This window comes from Girardinichthys multiradiatus, chromosome 4 (genome assembly GCF_021462225.1).
Source record: "Girardinichthys multiradiatus isolate DD_20200921_A chromosome 4, DD_fGirMul_XY1, whole genome shotgun sequence".
NCBI classification, from domain to species: Eukaryota; Metazoa; Chordata; class Actinopteri; order Cyprinodontiformes; family Goodeidae; genus Girardinichthys; species Girardinichthys multiradiatus.
The window spans coordinates 31,557,536-31,583,786 of NC_061797.1; the positions used below are offsets into that span (position 1 = coordinate 31,557,536).

Here is a 26,251-nt window from a genome sequence, read left to right on the forward strand (position 1 = left end):
AAAGGGGGGACAGCAACAATGAGCTCAGGCTTCACCTACTTCACTGATAAGAGCATTTGTACATGAAAAATGGAACAATATTGCACATCTGTCTACACTTTCGGAAGCCTTTTGAAAAAAAGAGGGGTTTCCTATCACCTTTTGACAACTTACCTACTGTAGTTATGAGGCCTTTTAATATTTATAACACAATTTCTCCTCTGCTTATAATTCAAACCTGGGGACTGTTTGATTAAAAGTGAGTCACCACTTTATGTTCATCTTACATTGGAATCTTAAAAAGAAAAAAAAAAAAAAGGTCTTCCTATTAATTTTCTGTTTTATGTCTTAGTTCGTGTGTCTCAGTAAGTAATCTGGCAACATGTGTGAAAAGCAGTAATTTTGAGACAGAAGACTGACCTTGAAAGAAGAGTCTCAAAATGTTATTTCTATTCTCAGTCCCATGGTAAGAGTAAATGAGAAGGTTGAGCTGCAAGCCTATGAGATAGTCATATTAAATCTACTCTACTATGAAAACATTCTCTCCTCTATTACAATACAAATACATATAAAAAAAAAAAACAATAATACAGGTGTCCGTGTACTTATATGCATAATGTAACAAACTTCCAATGCAAAAAATGTATTGCCGACCAGGGACCTCTTGCTGGGTGAGTTTGTCCTGTCTTGGTGTGGGGTCAAGGGGTCTGTTGTGAGCATGGTGCTTGCTGGTGTCTGCTCTGCTGCGCTTGTGGGCAGAGGCTGGGGTGGCGTTGTGTGGGTCCCTTGCCGTCGTGGTGCACTGTGTGGTGGGGTGCAGGATGCCAAGGGGGTGCTTGGAGTGGGGCTGTGTGTTTTCACCGGCTTTTCGGGGGTGGAGCTCATCTGTGGTGGTGTGCCCCTGTGGATAGGGGATTAATGGCATTTGTGTTAGGGGGTATGTATTCGATATCTGTGTCCTGGTTGGGGGTGGACCTGTGGGGAGATTCATGTTGGGGTAATGGGGAGTGGGGGACTCATGGGGTTGAGATCAGAATTCATTGGGGAGGTGGGACCGTTTCATCCTGGGACAGCTCTGGTTGGCGGGCTCATTTGGACTCTTTTGTACATGGCCCCCTTTCCGGATAGGGACGGGGGTCATTGGGCGCTGGGATCTGGGCCGGGGTGGCTCGTGTTCAGGCAATGCCTGCACTAATCTGAGCTGTTGCTGGGGCGGTCTGGCTGTCTCCACCCCAGAAGAGAGGGGACCACCTTCTGGGTCCTGGGGGCTGGTTGCCCCTCTGGAGTATCGGTACCTGAACCGGGGAGTATAGAGTATGTACATATGGGGAGTGTGAGTGAGTGTATACATCCATTATTGTGTGTTTTTAAGTTGGGTGCGGGGGTGTAAGTATTTTTCAGTGTACACATGAGGCTGGGAATGTGTGATTGTGACTGTGTGTGTCTGTTTTTGTGTCAGGTTGAGTCTTGGGCTGCTCCCACTAATGGATCAGTTTAGGTTCCCCAACAAATGTGGGCCCTATTTCCTCCCCGCCACACTCCCTGCCGGTGGCTGGAGCCTCTGCCAGCTGGTGTATTGGTGGTTCTCGGTGTCCGGGGCTGGGTGTTTTGATTTGTGATGGCCCACTCCCGATGGCTGCTTGCTGGGGCCTGGGCCCCCTGGCTCAGTCAGGCTTCTGCTTGGGGAGTGATGTGCCCCGGGGTGTTGGGCGTCTGGGTCCATGGTTGGATCTGCTCCAGCGTAGACGGCTGCCGGCAGGGCCTGTGGCCTCATCGCTGCAGCTCCCCGGGGCTTCTGCACTGTGAATGCAGGGTGGTTCCCCTGGGGCTCTCCCCTGTTCTTCTCTGGCGGGATTGTGGTAGTCCCCGGCAGTGGTCCTCCTGGGGTTCCCATGGTATGGGAGACCTTTGGATGTCTATGGCTCAGATCTCTTCCCTGTTTGTCTCGGGTCCAGGTAGGCAGGTATTTGGCTCTTCACACTCGTTTAGCATATTTGTATGGTGAAACCTGATATACACAAGTGCACTAACACTTACACCAACAGGTGTTTAGATTCAGATGTTAACAAATACACTGTAGTTACCACTAAATACATCTAGGATTCATTAGTACCGTGCACTTTTCGGTAACAATGCTGTTGTTGTTTATGTTTCTGCAGGTGTAGAAGCAGTCTTCTAGGGTGTTATCTTGTATTCTTGTCACCCTTCATTCTCTCCTCTATTCTTTTTTCCTTCTCTACCTTTTTCCTTTTAGCCACACCTCCCTTTCTTGCTTCTTTTTTTTTTCCATCTCCTTGTCCATTCCAATTGAAATAATCCCACAGCAGTTTCTAATAAAGTTTATTTTATAAATATCAAGCGGAGCATTATAACATTAGCCGTAAAGCTCCACTTGTGTAAGTAAATCTGTTAGGGTTCTTCATGGCAGTCAGGCAACAATTCTAAGTGCTACTCTGCCAGACAGGTCATGTGGGAAAAAAAACAAATGAATTAAACCTTGGATGATAGTACATGTATTTTTTTTATGACACATCTGATGCAGTTTCTATCACACCCTGGTTCTAGGTCGGAAAGGATAAGAAATTCTAACAGAAAATAAAGTTATTACACTCTGAAATGACATAGGCAAGTTATAAAAAAGCTATGCTTGTAAGAGTGTGTGAAAGCGTGTTTGTGTGGTCTGCATGCCTGCTTGGCTTTACAAATGAAACTTTGTACGAACACTCAACGATCAGTGCACCCTGTGGCTGGAGAGAAGCTGGGCTGTGAATATCAATTTTGCATTCATCACTAGCTTCTCCCCTTGATGCCTTTGCAAAGCGAGTCCTCTTTCTGTTTGTGTCAGCATTTACTAAGCAGCGCTGCCTGGCTCAAAGCAGGGACAATCTTTTGTCCAGTCTTCCTATCACCAAGACAAGAACTATGTTTTCTGAGTTGTAAAGGGAAATTAAGGTGAACACGTAAGATGCTTGTCTCAGGAAATAAAATAATCATGTTTAGACAAATGTAAAGATAAACAATGATCATTTTTCAAATGGAACTTTTGTAAATTGTTTAAAAATGGGTGCATCTGTGATTTATTATCATTTCAAAGTACAGGCAACAGACCACTGAAATCAAAATCAGAAAAATGGCAATGACAAATTTAGACAGTTTTGAAGAAAATCTTTATCATTTTCTTAATGTATTTAATATGGTTGGAAACAATGTAAGAAAAGGGACAAAATGTATAAGAAATGTTTAAATAACCCATAAAATCACAGTTTTAGTGTTTGTCTTCATGTATTTAAATTTTTATAAAAAATTGTTTTTTTTTTGCCTTAATTATTATAATTACTTACAAGCTTCCTCTAGGAGTTTTGACCAGTCATTTTTTGACCAGGTCTTAAAATTTGGAAAGGTTAATCCCAGGCCAATTCTTAGCCCTACTGGTATATTTTCTGGGCTCATACCAAGGGGGTTCTTGTTTCTGTGCCAAATCAAGCCAGTGGAAAAGGGGCATAAGATTGCTTTATAGGGTGTAAAGGACCAGGACAAGCAAACAAAAATCATTTTGAAAAGGGCAATAATGTCAACACACCTGTGCACAGCATTTTCTTTTAACTTGCCTATTAAACAATGATTTATGTTGTATGTTAGTCTGTGTGATTAATTTACAACACATTGACAGCACATGCTTCTGAACAGCAGCAACACCTGACACAATGTATATCTTCACAGAACTTAGATGTGCCAATCAATCAAGTCGGCTAAAACTTCTCTATTATCTCTACGTTTAGAGGTAACTTGTATAATGATGTAGGTTGAGAGGTAAAGCCAAACAAAAGAGTGCTCTAACAGCAGTAGGGAAATAAAAATGGACCAAAGAATTCACAGCTTTCACCATAATCTCATTATGTGCTGCAACTCCTGGTCTTTTTTATTAGCAAACAATAACTCTGTAGGACCATCTGCTCTACCAGCATAGGTTATTTTAAGACTGAGTGAGAAAGTCATGAAGAAGAAGAAAAGAAGAGAGATATGCTACACTATTATGTGTAATAATACAGACAAGATAAGAAGAAAGTAAAGAATTTAAGTGGTGGAAGGCTAGAATTTTAATAAAACTGGAAAAAATAGATTTGAAAAGCAGTGTAAGTAAATTCGCTTTGTGTTTTTGTCTCTAGAGCATCTCCCGATTGCAGGCAACTTAATTAACCAAATATTTAAGAATGTTTACAACTCAGTTCATTTAATATTTTCTGCTGATTTTCAAGTAGAATATGTTACTCTCCCTACCACATCTAACAGAGGTAGTGACCCAAATAAATTGTAATTGTTAAATCCAGATAGAAGATCTGTAGATAAGATAACATTGATGCTTGAAATAACTCATGAGTTGGGACACTAATTACTCACTCATCAATTCATAGTATAATGCACTATCCCCTAAGGTTTATGTGGTGTTATGGAAGAAATGGTAACTGGTAACAGTTTTAACAAGGCAAGCAATAGTCACACATTTGTGAAAAATCATGTAGAATATCTTTCATGTCTAGATTTCTGATCTTTCTGAAATATTTCATTTATTATCTTTATTTATCACTTATACAAGAATGTGAGACTGGAAAAATCTTACCTTCTGCCTGATCTCTTCCTCCATTTTGACCGGGGAGCCCAGCTCAGCTACCTGTTTAACACCTTCGCTGGATAAGCCACTGAATTCCCAAAGCACATAATTCTTTGAGTGGGAGGCACCGATGATGGCTGACCAGTGATTGGTGCGACCTGAAGAGTCAGAGAGTAAAATATCTCATTAGCTGGACTTCCTGTACGCTTACATTTTCTCTCCGTTCTCTCTTGCATTACAGACCACTTTTGGCAATGAAGAAGCAGAGCTCTCCAAATGATTTTTTTCCTTTTAATTGACAGACCAAACATCTCTTCCTGGGAGAAAATACTTACTCCAAATTGCCAGCAGCCATTTATTTCACTCTCAAAATAATTCCTTTTTTAAGTGAACCTCCTACAAGATATAACAAATGTCAAGCTCACTCATAAGCCCTTAATTTAAGTTTGTTTTGTTCAGGACAAAAGTGTGCAGGCCTGAGAGACTGAAAAATATTAGGTTTTAATATCTGTTTTATACATGCAAGCATAGACATTATGCAGCTGCAATAGTGCCAATACGAAGAAACAGTTGTGACAGGATTGATTTGATGGCAGTGGAAGCTAAAAATCCGATGCAAACCAGAATTTTATCAGATGTGGAGTATTGCCTACCATGTAAGGGTTTGTTGACATCTTTTTGATGTTTATGGGTCATTTTTGCATCATCCCGCAGTCTGGAATTGAAATGTAGCTACAACTTTATTGCTCAATGTTTTTGCATCATTTCATCATCCTCTCTGCCATCATAATATGTTCTTTTACCACATGTGACATGTAGGCTCCTTAACTGCTGCAACATCGAGCACTGGCTTGAGTGTATGAGCTTTAAATCCACAAGATATAATATATACGAAGCTGTAGGCGAGAGGGCAGATCAAAGCAGGATTACTGGCTTATCAGGGTTTCTTCAGATTCATATTAGAAATGAAAAAATAAAAAAAGTTAAATGAAGGTCCAGCACATAATTCTAAAGAATAAAGTTAAATTAATAAAACAGAGCCAAAGACATAATAAAAAATAAACCAAAACAATGAACCTCCTCCAAGGACCTACTCTAAAACATCAAGTTAATACAAAGACATTTTACCAGGTAGGTGGGGGTGAGGCTAGACTTTTCTAAAAAAAAGTGGTACATGGCCAGCACACAATTCAGAAATATGGCCACAGGGCAGCAGATGTTTATGGTGCTGCTCTAAGAAGGGAATAAGGCAGTTTATGAGGGCAGCCAGGAGACCACTGGGTCACTTGGAGACCCAGTGGTCTGCCTGATACCCAAGTAGACATGTGAGCCTTCTATAGAGGAGCAACTACACAGGAAGAGGGATGACAGAAATCTATACAGGAGTCAGTCAGGTGACAGGTTAAAACCAATGTGTTGAAAATAAATGTCATATGGGGTCAGAGGTCAGGCTACAGGCCAGGTGTGGCAATGAATAGCAATAGGGCAGTTTATGCCAAAACCTCTGTCTCCCCTCCATTGTTTAAAAAATTTATATAAACAAGGTCTTTGATCTCATTTATTTTCTGGTTTAAAATGAATATGTACAAAATTCTAAACATTTGTTATTTAGTTTTCCGAACAGCAAATGTTTTTGGTCTTGTAAGTGTCCAACGTTGTAAAATTATTCAAATCTACTTTTTCTTACCATTGCTTTGAATATTATTGAAAATCTATGGTGGGAGCTAAAGATTAGGGTCATGGCAATGAATCCTTTAAACCTGAAAGACCTTGAGTTCCTTCCAAAGATAAATCCACAAAATACCAGTGCAAACATGCGAAAAGCTGGTCATCACTCATAAGACAGCGTGACAATAACATCTCTAAGATAATTTCCCAGTGATTATTGAGAAGGTTATGTCCGTCTTCTCACCTATCAGAAACAGACTTATTGGTTGCAGGGAAATATTTTTTAATCTAAATCTGCCAGGGATATAAGTCATTTTGGGGTTAACTGTAGTTAGGCGAAGGTTGGCAATAGCTAATAAGAAAGGTGTTTGTTTTGATGTATGTTTTACTCTTAATCTTAATGTACAGTTTGACGTACAAACATAGAAATGGGCAAATCCTGTAAGATCGTACTAACACTAATCCATTAAAAACTCCTCTTGACAGTCATGCCATTGCTTTATATTCGATCTTCAGGATTGTTACCATTGCATGAACACAACAGCTGTGCAAAGCTGTATAAATTAAAATTGGACAATAGGGAGAAATAATAGAACTGTAAAGGTTATCATTTCAAGAATAAATTAGGTCCCATTGGCCAACTGTACAAGAAAATTCAGTCTCAGACTATGTCAAAGAGGTTCTCTAACAATTGAAAGAAATGCAATAAAAAGCGAGAGACAATGTGACAAAACTCTGTATGCCAGAGAGAAAAAATTATTCTTGCAATGAAAAATCCAATGTAAATTTAAAGGTTGAAAAGAAAAGGTGGCAGAATGGTCATTGGTCTGCATATGGTACCACTGAATAACTGTCCGACGCAGTATGTGCAGTGTTATAACTAGTAACCAAGGAAATGACTTTGTGCAAGGAGAAATCAATCTGTAGCGCCCCAAGAGTCAGGATGAAACAGAAGCCACACAGCTTGCTCTCTCCACGACTAGGTTGATCTATCTATGAAATGTGTGCGTGCACGGGTATGTGTGTGAGTGAATCTCACACCAGCTACTTCCTGCCTAAGATAGTGAATTAGGGCTTGCTTCAATTCCAGGGTTTATCTTATTTCGCTCTAATCGGTATATTGATCTGACTAGGGAGGCAGATTTAGACAAGAGAGGCAGTGTAATCCGAAAGGCCATTCACATCCTTATAATTTGGCTCAAGGTTATATGCACATCACATCCAACAATAGCCTACCACCCACATCACTATTGAGAGGCATGTGCTAAGCCACATGGCTTAACCATCAAAATCCTTTCTTGTGTGGTTTTGGTTTCCACAGAATTACTTTCAAGATCTATTGAGATTGAGAAAAGATAAGCCCTGCAACATTACAAGTTTGGAAAAAAGGTTACAAGAGTTTCATTGTTTGGTATGACACAGTTTGACAGCTGTCACTTTAATACCTGCAAATTATGCAAATTAGCACCTACAAAACAATGAACATTAAATACAGTGCTATTCCTGGATATTGTAATATCACACTACTTAGGTATGAACACAATATTCACAACTGCAACAGACATGGACCCATCTGAAGCAACCACATCGGGAAAAAAATTATTCTCACAAAGAATAAATCTACAGGATCATCTGGAGCCAACACCGTTTGAGTTCACAGATAATACAAATGATTTAGGAAGATAAATCGACCCAGTCACAAACTTTATTTCCACCGCCAGAACCAGTTGCTGTTATCAGACCAATGAACAATTCAATCAGAACTTCAGCAGACAGCAAATTGTCAATTATCCACTTTAATATCAGAAGTTTGTATGCTAAATTTAACCATCTGAGGGACTATTTACTCAAATTTGTACATCCAATCAATATTGCCGCAGTCTCAGAAAAATGCCTTGCAAATTCAGATACACAAACAGAAATAACAATTTGAAGGGACAGTTGCAATATACAGGTCCTTCTCAAAATATTAACATATTGTGATAAAGTTCATTATTTTCCATAATGGAATGATGAAAATTTAACATTCATATATTTTAGATTCATTGCACACTAACTGAAATATTTCAGGTCTTTTATTGTCTTAATACGGATGATTTTGGCATACAGCTCATGAAAACCCAAAATTCCTATCTCACAAAAATAGCATATTTCATCCGACCAAAAAAATAAAAGTGTTTTTAATACAAAAAACGTCAACCTTCAAATAATCATGTACAGTTATGCACTCAATACTTGGTCGAGAATCCTTTGGCAGAAATGACTGCTTCAATGCGGCGTGGCATGGAGGCAATCAGCCTGTGGCACTGCTGAGGTCTTATGGAGGCCCAGGATGCTTCGATAGCGGCCTTTAGCTCATCCAGAGTGTTGGGTCTTGAGTCTCTCAACGTTCTCTTCACAATATCCCACAGATTCTCTATGGGGTTCAGGTCAGGAGAGTCGGCAGGCCAATTGAGCACAGTGATATCATGGTCAGTAAACCATTTACCAGTGGTTTTGGCACTGTGAGCAGGTGCCAGGTCGTGCCGAAAAATGAAATCTTCATCTCCATAAAGCTTTTCAGCAGATGGAAGCATGAAGTGCTCCAAAATCTCCTGATAGCTAGCTGCATTGACCCTGCCCTTGATAAAACACAGTGGACCAACACCAGCAGCTGACACGGCACCCCAGACCATCACTGACTGTGGGTACTTGACACTGGACTTCTGGCATTTTGGCATTTCCTTCTCCCCAGTCTTCCTCCAGACTCTGGCACCTTGATTTCCAAATGACATGCAGAATTTGCTCTCATCCGAAAAAAGTACTTTGGACCACTGAGCAACAGTCCAGTGCTGCTTCTCTGTAGCCCAGGTCAGGCACTTCTGCCACTGTTTCTGGTTCAAAAGTGGCTTGACCTGGGGAATGTGGCACCTGTAGCCCATTTCCTGCACACGCCTGTGCACGGTGGCTCTGGATGTTTCTACTCCAGACTCAGTCCACTGCAGGTCCCCCAAGGTCTGGAATCGGCCCTTCTCCACAATCTTCTTCAGGGTCCGGTCACCTCTTCTTGTTGTGCAGCGTTTTATGCCACACTTTTTCCTTCCCACAGACTTCCCACTGTGGTGCCTTGATACAGCACTCTGGGAACAGCCTATTCGTTCAGAAATTTCTTTCTGTGTCTTACCCTCTTGCTTGAGGGTGTCAATAGTGGCCTTCTGGACAGCAGTCAGGTCGGCAGTCTTACCCATGATTGGGGTTTTGAGTGATGAACCAGGCTGGGAGTTTTAAAGGCCTCAGGAATGTTTTGCAGGTGTTTAGAGTTAACTCTTTGATTCAGATGATTAGGTTCATAGCTCGTTTATAGACCCTTTTAATGATATGCTAATTTTGTGAGATAGGAATTTTGGGTTTTCATGAGCTGTATGCCAAAATCATCCGTATTAAGACAATAAAAGACCTGAAATATTTCAGTTAGTGTGCAATGAATCTAAAATATATGAATGTTAAATTTTCATCATTACATTATGGAAAATAATTAACTTTATCACAATATGCTAATATTTTGAGAAGGACCTGTATGTGGATAAGATGCTGAGCTTTAGAGTATCTGACACGTAAGCTGTGATGGACAACATACTTGAAACCATTAACAAACATGAGGAGATTTGAATATACAGTGTTACTAATATTCACAAGCTAATAAATGATTTTATGAACACAATGCACAGTTTTCCCAAAAATCACCATACCACCCAGAGTAACAATCCATTCTGCAACACTAATTGATTATATTTTTACTAATGATTTTTTAAAATAATTCTAATCAATGATATTAGTTATAACCAGCCTCTTTTATAATATATAATTCAAATTACAGGATTAGCAAACCAACTAGAATTTTTAAGTTAATTCAACCTGGAAAGACTCACATAACTGAGAAACAACAAGACGGTTAAAGAATTTATTAATGAAAGATTATTTATTTGGCGCTCGGACCCGAGGGAGACATAAACGCCGAGGATGAAGTAGGTTTGAATAAACATCTTAGGATGATGATTAGGTACGTCTTCCCCCCCTGGGATCCGATCCTGGTGGTGGTGTAGGCCTTGGTATGGAAGGAGTTGGGAGCCCATGGTGGAGAAGGGGTGGAGGAGGGTCAAATCACAGCAGAAGAGCAGTGTTTTCCATGCAGAGGGTCTTTAAAAGTGATGCCCTGGGAGATGATTGGCTGAGGAGGAGTGCGGACCTGCCGTTGATTGGAGCAGCCAGTGAGGAGTGATTGGACGCGGTGGGGGTGGTGAGTCTTCCATATTGAATTTTCGTTTAAACTCCATTTCAACCTGGAAAGACTCACTTAACGGAGAAACAACAAGAAGACAGTTAAAGAATTGATTAATGAAAGATTATTTCTTTGGCGCTTGGACCCCTGAGGGAGACGTAATCGCTGAGGATGAAGTAGGTTTGAATAAACATCTTAGGATTATGATTAGGTACGTCTTCCCCCAAAAGGGCCGAGGCCAGGCTGAGGCTAAACTGAAGGAGATTAGTTATTGATTATCTGAGATGAGCGGGGAGTAAAACGCAGACCAAAATTTTATAATGATTTGTCTCGAATGGGCTTACCCTGAGTTATGACTGAAGATGCATGGATGACCGATGCCAGGTCGGGTGAAGATGGGCTGCACCTGACAGTGTCAAGGTGGTTAGATGAATGCCTGACAAGGCTTAGGATTGAGATGCTGGCCAAGGCATGTTTGTAAATGCTTGCCAATGGCGTGTGAGAGCCCGACGGCTACATGAAATGCCTTCCAATGGCGTGTGAGAGCCCGACGACTGCATGAAACGCCTGCCAATGGCGTGTGCGAGCCCGACGACTGCATGAAACGCCTGCCAATGGCGTAGATAGTGATGGAGTTATGAGTTACAGCCAGCCAGGATTTGCTGGAGGTAAGAGCTACGTCCATTAAATGAACTTACTAATATTGACAGTACATGGATTGTTTAGTACGAGCTTGTTATTTTGCTGCGGCAGTAATGCAGTTAATGCTTAAATTTGAAACCACTTAAACCAGGAAGGTGCTGTAAATCAGTTGACTCAAACTGAACAACGCAGCGCCAACCCAATATGCAGAAAGAAAGTGTGCTCCACAATTAGACGGGATAAAATATAGATAAGATGTATATTAAAAAGTAAATGGTTCCTTAGCGCCTGATTAATGAAGATAGAAGGTTGGTATAAATGTTCGAATGCGTAAATGAATATTTAAATGTTCTATGGAGCAAACAGGTTGCTTTTAAAAGTACATCCCCCCGGTAGAGGGAGCTAATACGAAGGTTTACTAGTATTAATATAATAAGCCAAGTAAAGTTGCAGATGATTAAAATAATTTGCATTGCATTTAATTCATAGTAAGGACAAAATATAGAAGGCGATGGTTACAAATTTAATAAATATACGTGGTAAAAGCACTCAAGGGAAAGACTGTCAATGATAAATGGGGGTTGTAAATATTTAAGGTAAAATTCATGGTAAATAATAAAGCAAAAGATTTAAAGCACCATATTGATAGAGTTACTGAAGGTATTTACGTTCAGTATATTTTTTAGCTATAATGATGTGTTCACATTCAATTCAATTCAATTCAAAAATACTTTATTAATCCCAAAGGGAAATTAAATGTTGTTATAGCTCATATTATGAAGGTTTCCTCAAAGAGCCGTTGTAGATGCTGATGGCTGTGGGCAGGAAGAATCTCCTGTAGTGCTCCGTCTTACAGCCGATCTGAAGAAGCCTCTGACTGAAGACACTCTGTTGTTGTAGGACAGTCTTATCAGAATCAGAATCAGAATCAGAAAAGCTTTATTGCCAAGTACGTTTTTGGACATACAAGGAATTTGTTTTGGCGTAGTCGGTGCAATACAGTACAAATTAAACAGTATAAACATATCTACAATATAATATAAATATATGTGCACAGTTTTAAGTGAGTGAGAGTAAATATAGAGCAGTATAAGATGCAAGAGCAATACAAAAGTGCAGGTTATCATTGTGCAAGTATGGCAGTGCAAGTAAAGCAGGAGTCCAAGCTGAGCGTTAATGTAACGCATAGAGTTACAGGTTACAGGTGTCCTGTCAGCAAAAAAGGGGTGGGTGTGGGGGAAAGGGAGAGTGTCAGGGTAGTTTCCGGGCTTTGTTAACCAGGCTGGTGGCAGATGGGAAAAAACTGTTCTTGTGGCGTGAGGTTTTGGTCCGGATGGACCGCAGCCTCCTGCCAGAGGGGAGAGTCTCAAAGAGTCTGTGACCGGGGTGGGAGGGATCAGCCAGAATCTTCCCTGCCCGCTTCAGGGTCCTGGAGGTGTACAGTTCCTGGAGCGACAGTAGACTGCAGCCAATCACCTTTTCAGCAGACCGAATGACACGCTGCAGCCTGCCCTTATCCTTGGCTGTAGCAGCGGCGTACCAGATGGTGATGGAGGAGGTGAGGATGGACTCAATGATGGCTGTGTAGAAGTGCACCATCATATTCTTTGGCAGGTTGAATTTCTTCAGCGGCCGCAGGAAGAACATCCTCTGCTGGGCTTTCTTGATGAGGGAGCTGATGTTTGGCTCCCACTTGAGATCCTGGGAGATGATGGTTCCCAGGAAGCGGAAAGATTCCACAGTGTCAATTGTGGAGTCACAGAGGGTGATGGGGGCAGGTGGGGCTGGGTTCTGCCTGAAGTCCACAACCATCTCTACTGTCTTTAGAGCGTTGAGCTCAAGGTTGTTCTGGCTGCACCAGTCCAACAGATGGTCCACCTCCCATCTGTACGCAGACTCGTCACCATCAGAGATGAGTCCGATCAGGGTGGTGTCGTCCGCATACTTCAGAAGCTTGACAGACTGGTGACTGGAGGTGCAGCTGTTGGTGTACAGGGAGAAGAGCAGAGGAGAGAGAACACAGCCTTGGGGGGAACCGGTGCTGATGGTCAGGGAGTCAGAGACGTGCTTCCCCAGCCTCACGCGCTGCTTCCTGTCAGACAGGAAGGCAGTGATCCACCCGCAGGTGGAGTCGGGCACACTCAGCTGGGAGAGCTTCTCCTGTAGCAGAACTGGGACGATGGTGTTGAAGGCAGAGCTGAAATCCACAAACAGGATCCTGGCATAGGTTCCTGTGGAGTCCAGGTGCCGGAGGATGAAGTGAAGGGCTAGGTTGACTGCATCATCTACAGACCTGTTGGCTCTGTAGGCAAACTGCAGGGGGTCCAGGAGGGGGTCGGTGATGTCTTTTAGGTGTGAGAGCACAAGGCGCTCAAAGGACTTCATCACCACAGAAGTCAGGGCGACGGGTCTGAAGTCATTAAGCCCTGTGGTCCTTGGCTTCTTGGGAACAGGGACGATGGTGGAGGACTTGAAGCAGGCTGGCACATGACATGTCTCCAGTGAGGTGTTAAAAATGTCTGTGAAGACTGGAGACAGTTGATCAGCGCAGTGCTTCAGGCTGGCTGGTGAGACAGAATCCGGACCAGCAGCTTTCCGGGGGTTCTGTCTCCTGAAGAGTTTGTTGACGTCCCTCTCCTGGATGGAAAGAGCCGTCCTCGGCGTGGGTAGGGGGCTGGTGGGGGGGAACTTCAGGGTGGGGGTTGGAGGTGCCAAGGCCCCTCTTGAGGTTGGGGAGGTGGGGGTGGTGGATTGTGGCTGCAGCTGTTGGGGGGCGTCGTGGGGGATGGTTGCAGGTCGTTGGCGAGGCGTCGGTCGTTGATGGAGTGGGGGGCTTTCGGATTGTAGTTGGTGATTTGCTTGAGCCCTTTCCAGACAGATGCAGAGTCGTTGGCTGAGAACTGGTTTTGGAGCTTCTCAGAGTACAGTCGTTTGGCCTCTTTCACTGCCTTGCCAAACTTGTACTTAGCCTCTCTGTATATGTCTTTGTCCCCACTCCTGAAGGCCTCTTCCTTATCCAGTCTTAACCTTCTGAGTTTAGCTGTGAACCAGGGTTTGTCGTTGTTGTAACTCACCCTGGTGCATGATGGTACACAGCTGTCCTCACAGAAGCTGATGTAGGAAGTCACAGCCTCTGTGTACTCGTCCAGACTGTTGGTAGTAGTCCTGAACACATCCCATTCTGTATAGCCTAAACACGCCTGGAGATTCTCCACAGCCTCACTGCTCCACTTCCTTGTCGTCCTCACAACAGGTTTGCAGAGCTTTAGTTTCTGCCTGTATGCAGGAATCAGGTGAACCATGATGTGGTCGGATTGGCCCAGTGCAGCACGTGGGACGGCGTGATAAGCGTTTCTGATGGTGGTGTAACAGTGATCCAGAATATTGTCCTCTCTGGTCGGACATTTTATAAACTGTCTATTTTGGGGAGTTCGTGGGTGAGATTACCTTTGTTAAAATTGCCAACGACGATTACTAAGGAGTCCGGGTTGGTCCGCTCCACACTCAGTATCTGGTTGGCGAGCATGCGCTGTGCGACCTGCACGTTAGCTTGCAGCGGGATGTAAACACCGAACAGGATGAACGAAGCGAACTCACGGGGGGAATAGAAAGGCTTACAGTTTATGATGAAGGATTCCAGGTCTGGATAACAGCGCTGCTGAATCACTGTCACGTCGTTGCACCAACCACTGTTGAGGTAAAAACAGAGTCCTCCACCTTTCGCTTTGCCGGAGAGTTCCGTGTCTCTGTCCGCTCTGTAGACCTGGAATCCTGCCAGCTGCAGCGCAGAGTCCGGTATTAATCCACACAGCCACGTCTCCGTGAAGCACAAAACTGCCGATGAATAAAAGTCCCTGTTTTTCCCCTACAACAGTTGTAGTTCCTCAATTTTGTTGGGAAGTGAGCGCACGTTAGAGAGAAATATACCAGGTAACGGTGTTCGTAGTCCACGCTGGCGAAGACGTACCAGCACCCCAGCCCTTTTCCCTCTCTTCCGGCGTTTCACCGCGTGAACAAAGGTGAGTGCACCTTTGACCAGAATGTCCAAAAATTCCAGAGCAGTAGGCAGAAAAGTGGGAAATAACTCCTCTGGTGTAGTAGCCCTGATGTTCATGAGTTCTTCTCTGGTGAGAGAGCTCCGGGTACCATCACAGAAGACCGTTTTAAAGCAAAAAACAAAACAAAACAATGCGCACCAACACGCCGAGGCGACCATCTGCGGCGCCATCTTGAAATTATATAATCATGAAGAGGATGCTCAGGGTTCTCCATAATGTTCTTCATTTTATGAAGAATCCTTCTTTCCACAATGATCTCCAGGGGTTCCAGAGGAGTCCCCAGAACAGAGCCAGCCTTTTTTATCAGCTTGTTGAGCTTTTTTAAGTCCCTGGCTCTGATGCTGCTTCCCCAGCAGATGATGGTAGAAGATATCACACTTTCCACAACAGACTTATAGAAGATATGCAGCATCTTGCTGCAAACACCAAAGGACCTAAGCTTCCTCAAGAAGTACAGTCTGCTCTGTTCCTTCTTGTAGATGGCTTCACAGTGGCATCTCCACTCTAGTCTGTTGTCCAGGTGAACACCGAGGTATTTATACTCCTCCACCACCTCCACTTCTTCTCCCCTGATAGAAATAGTTTTTGACTTATTCCTGTTTCTCTTAAAATCTACAATCATCTCCTTTGTTTTAGTCACGTTCAAAATGAGATGATTGTTTCCACACCATGCCACAAAGCGGTCCACCACCTTCCTGTACTCAGCTTCTTATCCATCTCTGATCCACCCCACGACTGCAGAATCATCCGAGTATTTCTGCAGATGACAAGAGTCTGTCTTGTACTGGAAGTCGGAGGTATACAGAGTGAAAAGGAATGGTGAGAGTACCTGTGGTGCTCCTGTGCTGCTGACTACCTGGTTAGACTCACAACCCTTCAGTCTCACAAACTGTGGTTTGTTTGTCAGGTAGTCTTTGATCCAGGAGATTGTTGAGGCCTCCACCTGAGTCTTCTGGAGTTTCTGACAAAGCAAATCAGGTTGGATTGTATTAAATGCACTGGAGAAATCAAAGAACATGATCCTCACAGTGCTGCTGGCTTTGTCCAGATGACAGTGGGTTTGTTGAAGCAGGTGTATGATGGCATCTTCAACTCCAACTCCACAGCGATAAGCAAACTGAAGCGGGTCCTGATGGTTTACTGTTTGCTTACTCAGGTGGGCCAACAGGAGTCTCTCTAGGACCTTCATGATGTGAGATGTCAGGGCAACAGGTCTATAGTCATTGAGGACTGATGGGTGAGTTTTCTTTGGTACCGGAACCAGACAGGAGGTCTTCCACAACACCGGAACCTTCTTCTGGGCCAGGCTAAGGTTGAAGAGGTGCTGCAGAATCCCACAGAGTTGCTCTGCACAGGCCTTCAGGACTCTAGGGATGACAAGATCTGGACCTGCAGCCTTATTCCTATTCAGTCTCTCCAGTTGTCTCTTCACCTGACTTCTTGAGACACACAGGTGGAAGGGGGAAGCAAAGGAAGCATCAGCATCTTCTGATATGGTTGAAGGCAAACATGTAGAAGCAGAAGGGTCTAGGGCTGAGGTGGAAGATAAAAAATGTGAGGTGTTACTGGACAGCTGTGGGTCCTGTGGGTCAAAGGAAGATGGAATGTCTGTTTGGCTGTGAGCAGGAGAGGAGGATGCGAAGCTGGTTTCTGAACTGAACCTATTGAAGAATGTGTTCAGTTCATTGGCTCTGTCCAGACCTCCATCGGTCTGATCATCCTTCTGCTTGAAGCCTGTGATCTTCTTCATCCCTGTCCACACATCTCTGATATTGTTTTGCTGGAGCTTGCTCTCCAGCTTCTTCTTGTACACCTCCTTGCTGTCTCTTATCTTGACTTTAAGTTGCTTCTGTATAATCCTCAATAATTCTCTGTCTCCCTCTCTGAAGGCTCTTTTTTTGTTGTTAAGCAGGTCCTTCAGGTCACTGGTGATCTAAGGTTTGTTATTGGGGAAGCATCTCATGCTTCTGGTGGGGATGATGTTATCCACACAGAAGTTTATATAGTCAGTTACACACTCAGTCATGGCATTGATGTCCTCTCCATGTGGCTGGCAGAGTGCGTCCCAGTCTGTAGCCTCAAAGCAACCATGCAGAGCTTCTTCAGCTTCCTGTGACCATTTTCTCACAGTCCTCTTTATTACAGGTTGTCTCTGAACAAGGGGCTTATATTTCGAGCAGAGAAAAACAAGATTGTGATCTGATTTGCCTAGAGGAGGTCTTGCTGTAGAGATGTATGAGTCCTTGACATTTGCATAAAACAAATCCAATGTTTTGTTTTCTCTGGTAGAGCAGCTGACAAATTGTTGAAATGTTGGAAGTGTAGCAGAGAGTGAAGCATGGTTAAAATCAGAAATTGCCACAAAAGCATTGGGGTTTTGTGTCTGTAGCTTAGCAACAACTGAGCTGATGGCATCACATGCAGTGTCAGCAACAGCGGAAGGTGGAACGTAAACTGTTGCCAAAATAACACTGGTGAACTCTGGGTAAATAATATGGACGAAAACTTACTTCCAACAGTTCAATATCTGGACTGCAGAGATGACACTTCACAGTAACATGTCCTGGATTACACCATCTGTTGTTCACAAGTACTGCCAGTCCACCTCCTTTACATTTGCCGCTCCTCTTTAAATCTCTGTCTGCTCGTATGGTTAAAAAGCCCGGCAGAGAGACGCTGGAGTCGGGGATATGATCCTGCAGCCATGTCTCAGTAAAACACATGATACTGCATGCCCGGTACTCTGGCTGGGTCCTTTGTAGGGCTTGGAGTCCATCCAACTTGTTTCCCAACGATCTCACATTGCCCATCAAAATCGACGGAAGAGATGGTTTGAACTTCCTCCTTCTCTCTCTTCTCTTAGCTCCTCCTCTGCATCCACGGCGTCTCCTTTTCAACTCATCAGGGATTTGCGGTTGTAGCTGAAGTATTATTTGAGCTTTTGAGATATTAATCAACTGCTCCCGGTTGTAAGAAACAACCCCGTTGCCATGGCAATGCATCAAATGTCCAAAAATAGAAAGTATTAAGAAAAATCCTCCAAGCTGCACAGCATCCGACACTGGAGTGGACAGTCATCCAAAAAAATCAACTGTATCCACCACAAGAGGAATAGTTCCCAAAAAAGAATAAATCAGAATCAAAAGTAACAGAGCTACTCCAACCTGCTGCCACCTTGAGCGGCACAATTCTTCATGCAAGGCTCTGACAGCGAGAGGATTGAGAACCATCCATTTAAGAGACCCTCTTTATAAACCGAGATGGAACAGACCTAAAAGAACTGAAACAAGGCAAACTGAGCCACAGGAATCAGAGGTAGCTTGGGTCATGACAAAATTCAGTGGCGAGAATAAACCAGTCTAGGCAGCTCCTGATTGTCGAGTTTAGACACAGCTTTGGCAGAGAAGGGTTTGTGATATGATAGAAAAATCTGGAAGTCATGTTTGAAAAGAAGGTCGACGATAAGAGAGGAATAGGCATCACACTTATTCTACGCTCAGATAACAGAGCAGAAGACGTCTCTGAAATGCTTAAAGGCGGCCTAAAGCTCGCCAAAAGGGATTCTTAGAAAGGTGGGGAGTAGTTAATTTAAACACAGCAATAAATCATCAGGTAAAGCGAAACAGTGATCAACCTCGGGATATAGTATATTAGAGAAAATAGATGAATGAACTGCCCCTGCAGGATTTGGAGCAGCGCCTGAGTAAGATGTTAGAAGGCATGGGAATATATGATCTACCTTAATGTAAAAGTGGAGTGGGAAACACGACGGGCTTAAAGGGCATATGAATGAGGAAACAATTCAGAAAAAGAATGGAGTGATACATCTCACCCTTAGAGACGAGCCAGGATGAGCGTTGAGATGCTGAATGTCAGTGGGAGGAGCCAAGAGCGAGTTGAACGTTGTCGGTGCTGAGGAAATGCTGATGTGGCAGAATTAGAGGCGAACTCCCGGAGGAGCTGAGTAAAGAACATATGAAACTCTGGAGAGAATCCATGGACGAGATGAATGAAGCAAGGAAGATTGTGGGATGACCGGAGTAGAAGAAGACGTCGGAGCCTGGGGAGCGGTAAGATCGGTTTGAGAGACGAGATCGGAGGAGAACCACTGGAGAAGCCGGGCCGGGTGACGCGGCGGCAGGAGCCGCGGTGAAGGCAGGGCGACATAGGCAACACTTAGTAGATGGATTGGAGGAGTTCTTAAGGCGCTTTCCACATGCCCGGAGCTGAGACGAGGGGAAAAGGGGCCATTAGGTAGGAGGCCAGTCGAACGCTCCTACAAGCGGAGGAGGAGGAAGGAGGGCGGAATTCGTCACAAACAGTACGAGGAACCGCCAAGTCGCCAGAAACTAGTTGGACATGTCGCAGCTGATCGTCGAAGCACAGTAGAAGAGCGGTGTTTTCCATGCAGAGGGTCTTCAAAAGTGATGCCCTGGGAGATGATTGGCTGAGGAGGAGTGCGGACCTGCTGTTGATTGGAGCAGCCAGTGAGGAGTGATTGGACGCGGCGGGGGTGGTGAGTCTTCCATTTTGAATTTTGGTTTAAACTCCATAACAGCTGTCAATTAAACTTTTGCATGAAGTACACAATAAACCAAACGTTTGGAAGGAACTTTACCTTTCTGTTTACAATGCCTTTCTAAAAAACCAATGTGAGTTCAAAAGATGTTGAATTTACTAACTTATCGGACTTTGGGTTTATTGACATGTGTCATTGTTCTTGTTTTAAACTGTTATATATACATTGATGTTACTAAGCCATTGTGAATCAAATGTCAACAAAAAACAAAGAAATGCTTAGCTTTAGGGTTGAAATGATTAGCAAGAGTCACAACTTCAATGCAAAAGTTTAAAAACAAATCGCTGTTTGCATATTTTTTTAGCATGCTATGCTGTTGTTGAAGCTAGAGGACATTACCTTCATGTAAGCAAAGTTAAACCAATGGAACCCCAATACCTGATAGGAAAAATGCTTTATCATAAATGAGTCTTGATATAATAATAATGCATTTGCTTTCATCCAAAATATACTAGAGAAACCATTTTTTAATGTTTTGTAGAAATTTTATCTTGCTTCCAAACTTTTGAGCTGTAGTATAAAGGGTAAGCCTAAAATGACTCATACTCCTAGTAGATTTGGGTCTGATGCAATCTTTTAAATTGTATCTACATTTTTCTTCTAAATAGAATATTAATGTTTTAGAGTGGCCCACCCAGAGCCATCACTTTATTTAGATAGAGAAATGTCTGGAGCAAACTAAGATTTAGGGCAATGGCAAGGAGGCCTTTCAACCTCAAAGACTTGGAGCTCATCAACAAAGACGTAAATATCAGTGGAAAGATGCTCATGCACATTTATAAGGGTTTAATTATTGCAGTTATTCAGAAGGATATAAATAATTTTCAAAACCCTACTTTTAATAAAATGTTAATAAAAAACAGATTACTAATTCATTTTCTTCAACTCTAGATGACTAAAAAAAGCTAGAAGTGCTGTTGTGCTTACGGGGATAGTCTTTGGGATGAATCTTCTCTGACCAGTTTCCGTAGAAGGTGACTCTGTACTTTGCCGTCCCGCAGGCACAACAATCAAGTAAAGGCCTATCTGTGCCATCTCCATACAAAGATTCTGTAATGAAAGGAGAAAGTGGAGAACAATGAGATATGGATATTGCTCATTAGTATAAAGAGAACTGAATGATGACCATCATCCAGGAGATGAGGGGTTCAGAGAGTAGAAAGCAAGATGGAGGAAGGGAAGAGAGACATGGAAATAAGAGAAGATGTTTTTTTGGTGTGCTGCTACAGGGGTTGGACAATGAAACTGAAACACCTGGTTTTAGACCACAATAATTTATTAGTATGGTGTACGGCCTCCTTTTGTGGCCAATGCAGCGTCAATTCGTCTTGGGAATGACTTATACAAGTCCTGCACTGTGGTCAGAGGGATTTTAAGCCATTATTCTTGCAGGATAGTGGCCAGGTCACTACGTGATACTGGTGGAGGAAAACGTTTCCTGACTCGCTCCTCCAAAACACTCCAAAGTGGCTCAATAATATTTAGGTTTGGTGACTGTGCAGGCCATGGGAGATGTTCAACTTCATTGTCATGTTCATCAAACCAATCTTTCACCAGTCTTGCTGTGTGTATTTGTGCATTGTCCTCCTGATACATGGCACCGCCTTCAGGATACAATGTTTGAACCATTGGATGCACATGGTCCTCAAGAATGGTTCGGTAGTCTTTGGCAGTGACGCGCCCATCTAGCACAAGTATTTGGCCAAGGGAATGCCATGATATGGCAGCCCAAACCATCACTGATCCACCCCCATGTTTCACTCTGGGCATGCAACAGTTTGGGTGGTCCGCTTCTTTGGGGCTTCTCCACACCGTAACTCTCCCGGATGTGAGGAAAACAGTAAAGGTGGACTCATCAGAGAACAATAAATGTTTCACATTGTCCTCAGCCCCAGATTTGCGCTCCTTGCACCATTGAAACCGACGTTTGGCATTGGCATGACTGACCAAAGGTTTGGCTATAGCAGCCCGGCCGTGTATATTGACCCTGTGGAGCTCCCGACGGACAGTTCTGGTGGAAACAGAAGAGTTGAGGTGCACATTTAATTCTGCCGTAATTTGGGCAGCCGTGGTTTTATGTTTTTTGGATACAATCTGGGTTAGCACCCGAACATCCCTTTCAGACAGCTTCCTGTTGCGTCCACAGTTAATCCTGTTGGATGTGGTTCGTCCTTCTTGGTGGTATGCTGGCTTTACCCTGGATACCGTGGCTCTTGATCCATCACAAAGACTTGCTGTCTTGGTCACAGATGAGCCAGCAAGACATGCACCAACAATTTGTCCTCTTTTGAACTCTGGTATGTCACTCATAATGTGTGCATTTCAATATTTTGAGCAAAACTGTGCTCCTACCCTGCTAATTGAACCTTCACACTCTGTTCTTACTGGTGCAATGTGCAATCAATGAAGACTGGCTACCAGGCTGGTCCAATTTAGCCATGAAACCTCCCACACTAAAATGACACGTGTTTCAGTTTCATTGTCCAACCCCTGTACATGGCAACCAATACCATGTCAAGCCAGCAGAATCACACAACTATTCAAATTGCAGTATAACAACAGAAATGTGCCTGCAGTTAAATTAAAATAGAAAGAAAACCAAGACATAAATAGAACAGTGGGAAAAATGACTACCAGCAGGGTTATGAAAAGAAAACAATATGTGTTACAAAACATTGATTTTGTGTCAGTAAACGAAGCCCACCTTTCTCACACATTCGCTTGGTCAATGCACCTTCATCCTGGAAAAAGATGATCCTCTTCTGTACAATGCTTGCTCTACACAAAAACCACAAGCAGAAGAAAAGTGTGAGGCACATTCATTTTAAGGTAGCACCGAGATCACAATCCTGAGAAATTATTCTGGCAAATTTTTCTACACCACATACTTTCTTCTTCTTTTCTTAGTATATAACCATGAAAAGTAAATTTTATAATTATGGCTGCTGGTAAGGTAGAGGCATTCAAAGCCATACAATAAACCTAAAATAAACAAGCTTCAAGAAATGCATGTTGATTAAAATAAAGGAAAGTTAAAGTTTAAAAGTTCAGATGACAAAAATGCAAAAAAAAATAGAGTAAATGTGAAATTGAGCTAAATCCTCAAGAAAGAAAGCACACATTGTATTGTGTGTTATACAGTGTGTTGAAATGAGAAGACTGACAGGCCAAAAGTAATGCTCTTTAAAAGAGAGGTCTGGCAAAGAGAAGGTTTCCCAAATTGAGCTGTCTCCAATCCACTCTGAGGTGGGGAACACATGTCAAAGAGGGCTCTTGACATGTAAATTGGTCAAAAATAAATTCCCTGAGGCCAAAGGACTTAAGAAAACAACAACAGAAAAAAGCCTCCTGGGACCTGAGTTCCTTACAAACACCAGCCTTGGTTGCAGGATAGTTTCCATGGGGATAAACCCTAACAAGGAGGAGCTGGATGATGGTACCACTGGAGCCAAACGATGACTGAAAATGGATGATAGTTAGACTTGACTGTCTTGACCTAAAATTAGCTTTACAAAATTATACTAAGTAACTTTATTTAAATTAACTCTGCAAAAATTGGATCTGTTTGTGCTGTAAAGTGCCTTTAGACATTTATTGTGAACTAGAACTAAATAAATAAGCTCAATTGAATTTAATCATATCACATCAAGACGGACTATAAACCAGTTGCAGGTAATAAAACAAATAACATTATCTTATTATGATGCTCCATAAACCGGCAAACTACTTCAAGCATATGAGTTTTTCTGCAATATTTGTATCCCAGTTAATATTTTCAGCTTTGGTTATGAAAATGCAAACACGAAAAAAGCTGTTTTTTATGATGATGTTACATCTCAGGGAAAATGGCTGCAAGAAATGTAACAGGAATTTTAAAACCCTCATTTTAAGATATATATATGAAGAATACTTTTGTTTTTGTTATGTATTACCAGTCCATCTCAACCACAGTGATCTAAAATAAATATTATTGCTGCATTTTGTATGTACAGTTTATGAACAGGATGGCGTTCACAGTGTGGATGGTTCAAGAAAGCGACACCACCACCACATCTCTAATTGTTCACGCTTTAATTCAATCTCATCCCAATTTCTCATATCTCCATGAGAGGGAGGAGCAAGCTCTGTTTCACCGCTTGCCCACTTTCCTGGGCTGGTCGGACAATCACGCAGAGTAATGCTTATTTAACATCCAATTTAAATTCTCTCTCTCTCCTGGATCCACACTACCACTGATCGCAATCATCCTGAAAGAGAACTGATTTAAGTTTGTGTGTGTGTGTGTGTGTGTGTGTGTGTGTGTGTGTGTGTGTGTGTGTGTGTGTGTGTGTGTGTGTGTTCCTGTCTTGGCATCACAGTGAGAACCATTTTCCCAATTTCACCATCAAATTGAGGACCGTTTGTACCAAAGTGAGGACATTTTGCTGGTCCTCACGACCTATTTTGCTAACGGTTAGGTTTAGGACTAAGATGTGAATTGAGTTTAGGTTAAGGTTAGGGTTAGGCATGCACTGGTAATGGTTAGGTTTAGGGTTATTGTCAGGGTTAGGGCATAGAAAGGGTTGAAAATGACTGAAAATCAATGGATATCAATGGGAGTCAACACATGGTCCTCACTACATATAGCAAAACAAGAGTGTGTGTGTGTGTGTGTGTGTGTGTGTGTGGTGGTGTGGGGGTGTAGACTAAAAATGGGCAAGAAAAGAGCAAAGCAACGTTTGTCAAGTTTGTGTAAATGAAAAACCCTTTTTTTGCTGTATCTTCTCCAAATACAACCTTCAATCACATCATTCTCTTTTGTCTTGTAATTTTATGCTACAACCCAAAGGAACAAAATTTTTTTATTTTTTGTTCAGTTGGCTCAGTTAAGTTAAATGAAATCAACACATTAGAAGTAAGAACACATTTAATTCGTATGTCCTCCTTGATCATCATATTATTTTGTTAATTGAGATAAACAGGCTCTGACAACTGTGTATGCTTGTAGTACTCATGCAGTCAATGATACACACAGACTGCCTATTGAAGTGCATTACACCAACCTTCATAGGGAGAAACATTATAAATAAATTGCTTGTCACCTACAAATGGAAATTAAAAAAGATTACGGCAACTTTAATGGTGACCGTGTTTGGTTCGGTTTGTGTGAAACAAAAAGGCTATATTTGACCACAGAGATTTAGCACCTCTTGACTTGACTAGCTGAATGTGTTCTCAAGACAATTAGATCTCATGTTGGATTTTCTTTCAGTGTGCCATAATAGGAAGCGTACTAAGCACTCTGAAATATGCTGGGTTTCCAAACAAGTTCAGATTTGACAAAAACTATGGCAATCTAATGTTGCATTTTTATGTTTTCAGTAGATGGTCATCACTGTTAAACCTTAACTGAACTCGTTGTTGTATGCCTTACAAGAAAAAAAAACACCAAATGCTGCTGAAATACCCGCATAACTGTAGCACAAATTTATAGGATGAGTACCGTTTAAAATATTTACGCATATCAACCGTGTACTAAGATGATTAACTATAACAATGTAAAGGTGAAGATGAAAATTTGCATTAGCAGCTGAGAGATTGTGAAAAAAAGCTTGTGGCATTTTACTACAACACATCAGAAATCTTAAAATAGATTGTAAACTATTTTAGAGTCTGTAATGTGAGTTTACGATGTTGAATGTGCACCCTTTCCTGGCCCTATCATCATGGACAAACCATGGACAAAATCATCTCACAAGGCTCAGTTTTTCCATGACAAAGTCAGCAATAATTACACTGTCAGACAGCAAAGTTTAGGGTACAAGTCAGTCACAGGAGCTTTCAGACACACAAACCCACACAGCGTGTACACACGTGCAATTTTCAGTGCAGGGCTTTTGTTGATAACCAAAAATATTGTAAAAGCAGGCTATGTGAAGTACAATTAAAAACAAACATTTACACTGCCTGGAGTGGTGATACATTTCACGTCCCTCTGCTAATCTCCTGTGAAGCACTGGACATTTTGTTAGTTCTTGTGTACATACAGTATGTTGACTGTAAGATGTGACTACATGCCTGACAGTTTCACTTATGGATACTGTGAATTATGCTGCCAAATATCTGCTTTTTATATAAAAAAATAAAAAAATAAATAAAAACTCCACTTCACAAATACAAAGGCTGAACCTTTCCATTTAATATTACTATTAGGACATTTAAACTGTTGCAGCACAGAGGCATAGCAAAACCTTGCCATCATCATCAACTATCCTACAGGTAGGGCTAAGACCACAAATGCTTATCAAGCTCCCTCCTCAAATCATGGTTTCTAAAGTTATGACATCCCTAACAACAGTGTAAAATATTAAATTGGCCATGGGCTAGCCTCCTCTTTTGCTGCCTATACCACAGCCACCCCCAACACCTCCATTTAGTTGCCATAGTTTTGTATGTTGTTTCTTTATTCTTTTAGCAGT

The 26,251-nt window shown here is 42.3% G+C and overlaps 1 protein-coding gene across 1 annotated transcript in view; it reads right to left on the minus strand.

Annotated features, from left to right (window-relative positions):
* The window catches only part of spon1a (spondin 1a), a 96,683-nt gene that overhangs the window by 61,431 nt on the left and 9,001 nt on the right, over positions 1-26,251 (minus strand). The window contains exons 4-6 of the mRNA XM_047362281.1: positions 22,498-22,571; positions 20,721-20,843; positions 4,598-4,746 (exon numbers count right to left, since the gene is read on the minus strand). Coding sequence (XP_047218237.1) covers positions 4,598-4,746; positions 20,721-20,843; positions 22,498-22,571 — 346 coding nt within the window. The remainder of the gene's footprint in view (positions 1-4,597; positions 4,747-20,720; positions 20,844-22,497; positions 22,572-26,251) is intronic.